Source organism: Oncorhynchus kisutch, linkage group LG14, assembly GCF_002021735.2.
Source record: "Oncorhynchus kisutch isolate 150728-3 linkage group LG14, Okis_V2, whole genome shotgun sequence".
Lineage (NCBI taxonomy): Eukaryota > Metazoa > Chordata > Actinopteri > Salmoniformes > Salmonidae > Oncorhynchus > Oncorhynchus kisutch.
Window position 1 is genome coordinate 67,307,346 of NC_034187.2, and position 9,654 is coordinate 67,316,999.

Here is a 9,654-nt window from a genome sequence, read left to right on the forward strand (position 1 = left end):
ATTTCAAGCCTCAACCCTTCTGTTTGCTATTTCAAGCCTCTCAACCCTTCTGTTTGCTATTTCAACCCTCTCAACCCTTCCGTTTGCAAACTACACAGTCACTGAAACTTAAGTACACTAGGAGATCAAACAAACACACACACACACACACACACACACACACAGTCTCCTTTATCATAGTCTCCTTTATTATATTAATTCCTCACATATTAGTCAACCCAGACATTAATTCACACCAACGGTTAAAGTATTAGTAATTTGTTACAGATGAGTAAGATGTGCATCAATGCTTACAGTAGAAGTAAAGTTTAAAATCAATTTAAAATAATACATGTTTAATGTCAAATTCTTTGTCTAGAATATTCAATTAAATACAGCAGACAAATGATGAATAATAGAGTATCTCCATCGAGGTTTCCAACCAGGGATTTCCAAACTGTTTGGCTTTGTGAAACACAAATGGAGGTGTCTTTTGAGTCACAACCCACCATATGGGTTGGTGTAGAGAACATTTTATTTTAAAGCTAATTTCCTGCCATTCTATACATTTTGCCATGGAACTGAGAGCAATTTTTTTGTCTTTTTAAGCACATTCCCTGCAAATACCTGCATTTTACAAGGCTAAAGCTGTATTCTTATGCTAAAACATTATAACAAGATCAATGGGGGCCTGACTATCTAACTTTCATTTTGTTGACTGTAAGTTCTCAAAGTCCCCCACTAAAAGAACCATCTACTTCACAGATGTCATTGATAAGAGCCGATAGCTATAGCCTAGCAGTTATACTGTATACTACATGCACAGAGTGGTTCACTGCTTTGGCAATGTTTCAATGCTAGCTGTCAGACACAAATCACATGTTGCTAGCCCCGCACCAAGCTATGATTATATGTTTCATGTTTTGGATCTCAGTGTGTTGCAGTAGGAATGTGCATCTGTATATCTGTAAACTTAGTGTGTGTGTGCGTGTGCGCACATGCGTTTCTCTGACAATCTACTGTGGAATGTAATAGGAAGAATCCCATTGAAATTCTGACTCTTGGAGCTTCTCTTCCAGGTGAGCCTTTACCTCGTTCACCACTTGCTCTCGCATTTTGCAATCAACTGATGGTACTACTATCTTAACAATCTCTTCCTCTCCATAGAGCAGTTTGCTCAAGCTCTCTGCCTCTGCGCAGTTCCCATAGGGCCACATCTGATTGCTTGGTTCCTCCAGATCAAAAAGATGACCACAGGACCTGCAAGGAGACATCTTCCCACTCTTCACATTGGAAGCCTGGCACTTTACAAACTCTTGTAGTTTCATGGTGCCATCAAAGTTCTTTCTCTTGTTCTTATCTGGCTTGTATGACATCACGGCATTGGATACACTGTAGTGCCAGGTACACAGACAGGACACAGCGATCATAATCTGTCCCTCTTTCTTCCCCGTGCAGGACATGGACGCTCCATAGTACCTCCCTCCACTTTCAGAGATGCAGATGGTAGAGGAGGTGAACCGGTGTTTCCCTGACATGACATTGGCGATATCCCGCAGTTTCCGCCATATTTCCAACTCATTGTCTGGTCCAAACATGGAGACCACCTGGGAGTTGATGACAACAGACGTAAAACAAGATAAGGTCAGTGAGAAAAAGGCCCTTAAACGGCAGATAGAATCCAAATAGACAAGAAATGGCAGCCTGTATATTGCAGAAACTTTTGCAAACTATTCATGAAATTATTTCGAAAAAAAATACACAGATAGGAGCAGATCAATATATTAGGTTACAGCAGGTCACACATTTTGTGAATAGTTCACTAACGTTTCTCCACAATATACACAGTTCACTAATGTTTCTCCACAATATACAGTACTGGCTGCATTTTGGTCTTCGTTATGTAGTAAATGTATAATGTTTGTATACATTCTGCCCATAAGAGGGCGCTGTTGCCCACAGAATGCTTATGGCTGTTGAACCTTTTTATGTTGTGTTGCTCCGGTCCTCGCTGAGATAAAGTTCTCCCTTGCAATAAGAATCCCGTTGTCCTGTGTTTATGTTTAATAATAAGACTACGGACTTAACAGTCTTTTTTAAACAAATTAAAACCGCAGGCATAGTAAAATCAGGATGTCCCTTGAGGGCATCCATAGTTTAGTTAAAATTCAATTAACACGGTGAAAAATGACCACTGCTGTTTGTCCCTTTTCCGTTTAATACTGAATAATAATACAAGAGCATTCAGCACTCATCACTTCATAATATGCAGTTGCCACTGGGCAGAAACTGGTTGAATCAAAGTTGTTTCCACTTCATTTCAACCCAAAAAATCAATGTGATGATGTCGAATCAACGTGGAAAACTGATTGGATTTGCAAACTTAACTTGAATCCAATGACATGGAGACATTTGCAGTAGCGGTGCTGTGGGCAAAATCACTGGGGATGTCAAGCCCCCCCCCCCAAGAGAAGCCATATTACCACCTACACTGTATGTGTTGTGATAATTGCTTTGTTTGCTGTTAATTCATATGACTTGTGACTGTGATATATAGCCCTAAAGGCCAAGACAATAAGAAGACAGTGGCAGAATAAATTCAACCACGCCTTTGTTTTATCACAAAAACGGATAGCAACCTTTGTCCAGTGAAGTCCACTATGCATATTGCATGAGAGTTACATGACCTACAGCAAGTTAATGTTTCCGACATTTTCAGACCACTAAACAACTATTGATTTAGAACCACAGAGAGTTACCACAAGTCACAAAGAAAACAGGAGCTGACGGCAGTTTTCCAGCAAAGAAAACAGGAGGTGCCTCCACTATTCCAGCACTGTTTCAACTTCAACAAAAAGATACCAAAAACAATTGAGACCAATCAACATAAGCTAAATATGACGTGGCTGTCCATGGTTCTGATTTGTGTTTTACGCTTGTGTGTGCGCGCAAGTAGAAAATCACCCTACTTGTAGAGAAACGCCAATGCTATCCTCCTCTCTTTCATTCATACAGTACACGCTCTTATGTTTTGTTGTCCTAGGCTACCTGGCTAAAATGCTTGCTCGCTAGCCTAACTTCCATTAATGGGCAACATTAGCTAGTTAACATTAGCCTTCTACATCTAGCTACTGTACATATTGAACTTCCATCCTCTCAGGCGAGAAGCACAACAATGTATAAATTAATGGTTGGATCAGACTCGCCGATAATCATTGGCCAGCAGGGTTAATTAAGTAAAACCACAAGTCCAAATCCCTATCTCCATTCATGGCTAATTTAGGAAAGGGACCATTTTAGCTAGCTAGCTAGCCACCGGAGGACAACAACACAAAGAGATGCAACAATTGAAGTTGTTTCGGTTAATGACGTATGCTCTCAAAGCAATTTGATAGGTGAGACACCAAATCCAAGCTGGCTTCCCTTTACACTTTTTCCCCCCCGCCAGGACCATTCACAGTTGAGCTCGCTCAGTTTAGCTCAATGCTGATTGGCAAATTTGTTATACTTTTTTTGTCAAGGGGGACCAAATGCTCGCTGGCTTCCCTTGCATTCAATGCGACGGGCGGCAACTTGTTTGGACCCGACAGTATCAGATAGATGGCCTCCACGTAGAGAGACAGAGAGGCGCTGGGACCAGCTGTACTGGTCTCCTGTGGGAATCGAACCCACAACCCTGGCATTGCAAGAGCTCTACCAACTGGTACATTTTTGGGGGGAAGCCGGGCTTCCCTTGGCTCCATGAATACATGCCACTGGACATTTGTTCTTGATTTCACATTGAATTCATGGTTAGTTGACAACTCAACAAAATATACATCAAGACTAGACGTTGAACTGATGTCTCTGCCCATGTAACAGTATTGTTTCCATCCCTCTCCTAGCCCCGAACCAGGGACCCTCTGCACACATTGAAAACAGTCACGCTTGAAGCATCGTTACCTATCGCTCCACAAAAGCTGCGGCCCTCAGAGCAAGGGAAACAACTACTTCAAGGTCTCAGAGCTATTGATGTCACTGATTGAAACGCTATTAGCGCGCACCCAGTGAGTTAGTCAAGAGCATCAGCAACACAACACTCACCATATCCAGCACACAGGAGAACGGAGTCCGTTTTGGTAGTTTCCTTGTGTAACTCTCAAACGGTTGTGGGAATATCTTTATCATCGTAGATAAATGGTCACCAAGGATCATCTCGGGGGTGTATTTGGGGGAATGAATCCAGCCTAAGAAGAAGATGCTGTGGAGCATCTTATAGACACAGGTTTGATATGAGAAGGACAAATAAAAATGATTTTCTCTTTAAAAGTGTAACCCTAATTTCTGAAAATAAAGGAGAGCTGCACACTAGGAGCTCAGATGCAAAAATGTAAAGCTGTCTTCATCAGGGTATAACCCTAATTTCTGGACACTTTTATCTATCTATTCATCCATATTGGCTCCTCTGGAAGACCAATGGATTTGATGGCACAATTAAACTGCCAGAAAAGGGGCTTTCTTAAGGTGCTTTTTATACAGGACAAGAAGAGAAACTATCCAACTTTGGACAATGACACCTTCAAAGGACCGAGGTAAAGACAGTTTCAAGTTGGATATTGGACGGATATTCGTGCTTTCAAACCTCAATAGCTTTCAAACCACTTGAGCCACAGACTCCAATTAAGTGTCATGATGTTGGACAAATTGCGCACAACATTGCACAGGTCTTATTTTCACGATTTGGACATTAATTTGCTTTCCAAAGCTAATGAACATGTGGCAATGTGAGCAGCATTTTGTATTCCTAGTTTAATTAGTTAGGGAGCATAAACAAAGTACAAACTTTATTTACATTAGAATTTCAATAGCTCCTTGGTCATGTGACCTGCTTGACTCAAAAAAGGTTCAGAATGTCCACTGACTACCCTTCTATATTGCACACCCTTTAGTTTGTCCATTTTCATCTTACACGGTTTTACATTAATATTTTAAACTTTCGAATTTCAATATCTCCTTGGTAATGTGACCTACTGACCTCAAACTACTTTTAGAATGTCCACGGACTGGCAGAGATGGGCGCCACGAGACATCCAGTGTGGTAACACAACCGATCCCGGAGAAGCTGGCAGGAGCCCTGGGGAGAGTTCTCTTTTCTTCGAACCCATTCAAGGACAGGGCGCCCTGGAATAGGTTCGCCCCGAGAGAGGGGCCCAAGCCATGGAAAGCGTCACGGTTTCGGCGGCGTTCGAGGAGCTCTCCCTGGCCCTTGAAAATCCGGGGGAGAGGGTGTAAATCTCGCGCCGGGCCGTACCCATATCTGTAGCAGGTCTCCAAGGTGAACAGCCTCTGGCATGTTAGAACAATGTAGGTAAGGGAAGTTTGCAAAAAAAGATCTGTTACTTTGGGATAAGGATTGGCTCTAAGGGCTGGGTCGGTCGGGCTGTGGTGCGAAGTGGGGCTTAGCTCAAGCTGCTTCAAGGGGAGCAGTCGCTCCGTCGCCCTCCTCTCGACACCATTGGAAGTTCGTTGTGCGGCCCATCTCGTGGTCTCTCGTGTGTGGTCTCGCAAGGGGCTGTGTACGGGGGTTCGTCAGGGTGGTGTCCGTCGGTGGGCTAAAGGCGGACCGGTGGGGAGTTGGGTCCGGAAGTTGGTGGCGGCAACTCTGGACGCGCGCCAGGCCCTTCTCGCGGATCTCCCCAGCTACGGTGCGCGCCAGGCCCTTCTCGCGGATCTCCCCAGCTACGGTGCTCGCCGGCCCCACACCAACGAGCACCGTAGGTGGGGAGGTCTCCTCTACGCTCACTACACTTGAGGCGGAGACTAAACCCATTGGCCCGCAGTGATAGGGCATTGCATGGATCTGGCTCATGCCCTACGAAGTGGGGAGAGGTATCTCCAGCTTGTCTGGGGAGGGGGCCTACATCTGATGTGGGTAGTACCATCCACACTCATCGATTTGCTGCGGATCCATAAAATTGACGGAAGAAGCCTAGGTTCCCACTGGGCATGGATCAATGAATGTCAACTTGAAATTCAAATTCAAAGAACCGTTCCGACCTGTCACAGTCACACTCAAATCACCCGTGGGGTGACTGTGACCCCCTCATGTCAAAGTGAGGAATATCGATGAAGCGCTGGCAAAGGTGGTTCCTATGGTTCTGGGCTGACTGGGAAAGCAAATGATTGAAAGGGGAGGATTATTTTCTGTTGCTTCTTCTGACACCAGGTTGATGGTGCCTCTAGATACAGCGAGGGGTATTTGGTCCTCAAGCTTATAAGTATTGCGCTTGATGTCGATTGGGTGTAAAAACAACAGTCAAAGTCAGCTGAAGGTTTGTAGCGGCAACTGATGTCGTTTGTTAGACAGAAAAGCCTCTGATGATACCACCGGACGTTAATCAGGGGCTGGGGGCAGCACTCAGGCCATGGAGGTTGGAGTGGGGACTTAGTCTGTGAGCAGAAAAAAGCGGGCGGGTCACCAGAACCACAGAGCCTGTTATGGGTTACCAGGTACACAGAGCCTGTTATGGGTTACCAGGTACACAGAGCCTGTTACGGGTTACCAGATGCACAGAGCCTGTTACGGGTTACCAGATGCACAGAGCCTGTTACGGGTTACCAGGTGCACGTGGTTCCTGACAGCAGGACTATAGATGTCTTAGTAATTCCAGGGAGTAAGCTATACTCTAAGACCAAGGGGGGGGGGGGGGGGGGGGGAGATGCGAGATGTAAACCTACAAAAAAAAGTGTGCGCAATGTGTGTCTGTCATCGGGTTAGCTAGAACCAGTTTTGAAAGTTTTAGGAGTAATGGTTAAAGAGCTATTGAAATGTCAAAAATGTGATTTATCACTATGTTGACGGTCCCTAACTGCTGTAGGTGGACGTAAGGAAAACTACAGGTGAATATCCATCGAATATCCAACCTGAAACTTGTTTTACCTTTGTCTTCAAAGGGGTACATGCATACCTCATCCACATATTCCTTAGGTCCGTGTAGTTTGTCCATTTCACAGATGATATTGTAGGCATTAATCCTAAAACTGTCTTCAGTCAGCAAAAACAATTCTGCCCTAAAAAATGTAATGACACAATATACATTTTCTCAATAAATAAGTGTGTAATCAATTAATTTATTGAAATATCAAAAGAAGAATTAATGGTTACTATGTTGAGGCTCACCTCTCTTGTAGTCCGGTCTCCTGTCATGGGAAAGATAACGTCATAAGCATTTAATAAACTAAAACTACAATATTATGAAAAGTCATGAGAAGGTTAATACTTATTTGAATATCGCCAAATTTACTTTCCGAAAAAACTACGTTTTTGAGAGTATAGGACAAAGATGGTAGACTAGGCCAAATAGGGTAGCCTAGTGGTTAGAGTGTTGGACTAATAACCAGAAGGTTGCAAGTTCAAATCCCTGAGCTGGCAAGGTACACATCTGTCGTTCTATCTCTGAACAGGCTGTTCCTAGGCAGTCATTGAAAATAAGAATTTGTTCTTAACTGACTTGTCTCGTTAAATAAATAAAAAATTGCATAGGTGTGTCTGTGCGCGCGTGCGTGCCCTTCACATCGCACGAATTTATCTTTATATGTTTTGGCAAAATCGATAGATTAATAAAATATGTGTGTTCAAATGTTGATGTTTGTCGTGTATCTTCATTTCTTCTCAACAGACGAAGTAAAAAGGCTACTCACCATTTTTTTGGTAGTTGCAAATATGAAAATGAAAGTAAATCGGCTAACGCATAATAGCCTAGTTCCCAACTAGCGGAATTGAGAAAACTCATGAGACCATAGCCCAGGGTTCCCCAACTGGTTTTATTTGGCCCCACAAGTTTTCTGAGAAAAATAACAAACAATCAAAACACAGAGAGACAGACAGACAGATAAATAATTATTTTTTTATTGTTTATATTTCTTTCATAAAAAATAAAATGTTGGACATAAAAGACTGTAAAAACACCAGAAAATCTGTGATTTCATTTAGTAAATCTGTTCCCACATATTCCCACGCATAATAGAGAGACATGATCGTTCACAAAGAATAATCAATAACAATTTATTGGATTTATATAGCACTTTTATACCAACTGAGGTACTCAAAGCGCATTACATAGTAGGTGGAAACTCACCATATCCACCAACAATGCGTAGCACCCACCTCAATGATGCATGGCAGCCATTTTTGTGCCAGAACGCTCACCACACATCAGCTATCAGGTGGAGAGGTGAGGAGTGATGTATGCCAATTAGGAATGAGGGGGATGATTAGGTGGCCATGATGGAATGTGGCCAGGATGGGAATTTAGCAACGACACCGGGATGAACACCAGTACTCTTACAATAAGTGCCATGGTATTTTGAATGATAACAAAGAGTCAGGACACCCGTTTCAACTTCCCATCCAAAAGATGGCACTCCACGAAGGGCAATGTCCCTAAATGTAAAGGTTTGAAATTATGTTTTAGTCAAATATTATACACTATATATACAAAAGTATGTGGACTCCCCTTAATATTAGTGGATTCGGCTATTTCAGCCACACCCATTGCTGACAGGTGTATAAAATCAAGCACACAGCCATGAAATCTCCATAGACAAATATTGGCAGTAGAATGGCCGTACTGAATAGCTCAGCGACTTTCACCATGGCACCATCATAGCATGCCACCTTTCCAAAAAGTCAATTCGTCAAATTTCCTTGTCAGAACCCAAATCACAGACTCACGTGCACAGACTCGTGTGGCCCTGTTACCACGGTAACCTCCCATCCATAAAGGGGCAGCTGAACATTTTGTCTGTGATATTTTGAGGATCCGCACTTTTTTTCAATTTTCGGCTAAAATTACATACCCAAATCTAACCGCCTGTAGCTCAGGACCTGAAGCAAGGATATGCATATTCTTGATACCATTTGAAAGGAAACACTTTGAAGTTTAGATCTGGCAAAAGATAATACAAAGAAAAAGATATGTTTTTTTGTACCATCATATTTGAAATGCAAGAGAAAGGCCATAATGTATTATTCCAGCCCAGACCCGATTTTGTCCACTAGATGGCAGCAGTGTATGTGCACAGTTTGCACTGAGCCAATAAACCATTGCATTTCTGTTCAAAATGTTGTATCAAGACTGCCCAAATGTGCCTAATTGGTTTATTAATAACTTTTGAAGTCCATAACTGTGCACTTTCCTCAAACATGTTATTATTTCATGTAATGCCTGTGGTACATTTGGGTTGACTTTGGATATCCCTAAGGGTCAAGTTAGGGACGATCAGTAATTATGTTAAATTCCAATAGTTCCAAAATTCCATGACTTTAAAACCTCAAACCAACTATAAATTGTAGATACTCATATACAAATATCGAAAGCATTTAATGAGAAAACTAAAAGGTGTGCAACATGAAAATATTGTCTAATTTACATTGTCATTTATTGATGGTCCCAAATCTAAAACTAAGCTAAATCAGGAAGTGCAGTCACCCTTTAATATGAAATATTGACATGTGGCACCTTGCTCCCTTTCAGATGAGTTAAGGATGAGGACAGATGAGAACAGCAGGCAATGGCAAATTGTAGGGAAGAGGATGATTTAGATCGGTCCTGGGAACCCCCGAGTGCTCGTTTTGGTTTTTGCCCTAGCACTACACAGCTGATTCAAATACCAACTCATCATTAGGCTTTGATT

General features: G+C 42.5%; 1 protein-coding gene across 3 annotated transcripts; it reads right to left on the reverse strand.

Moving 5' to 3' along the window:
* Window positions 1–167: 167 nt before the first annotated feature.
* LOC109903458 (uncharacterized) lies at window positions 168–7,757 on the reverse strand. 3 transcript variants are annotated; one of them, XM_020500191.2, is made up of 5 exons: window positions 7,660–7,757; window positions 7,139–7,158; window positions 6,927–7,029; window positions 4,063–4,230; window positions 168–1,586 (listed from the first exon to the last, which is right to left on the reverse strand). In XM_020500191.2, exons 1-5 carry the CDS (start codon window positions 7,660–7,662, stop codon window positions 996–998), a joined length of 885 nt encoding a protein of 294 aa, XP_020355780.1. In that variant the 5' UTR covers window positions 7,663–7,757; the 3' UTR covers window positions 168–995. The 3 variants fall into 3 exon arrangements, with proteins under 3 accessions (XP_020355780.1, XP_031644666.1, XP_020355782.1); XM_031788806.1 differs by having other exon boundaries at window positions 171–1,586; window positions 6,899–7,029; window positions 7,660–7,732; XM_020500193.2 differs by lacking the exon at window positions 6,927–7,029 and having other exon boundaries at window positions 171–1,586; window positions 7,660–7,719.
* Window positions 7,758–9,654: the final 1,897 nt, after the last annotated feature.

Coding starts and splice junctions, on each gene's coding strand:
- LOC109903458 (XM_020500191.2), bottom strand. Junction 7,030..7,138: donor GAGACCGGACTACAAGAGAG/GTGAGCCTCAAC, acceptor TACATTTTTTAG/GGCAGAATTGTTTTTGCTGA. Junction 1,587..4,062: donor TCTCCTGTGTGCTGGATATG/GTGAGTGTTGTG, acceptor ATCAACTCCCAG/GTGGTCTCCATGTTTGGACC.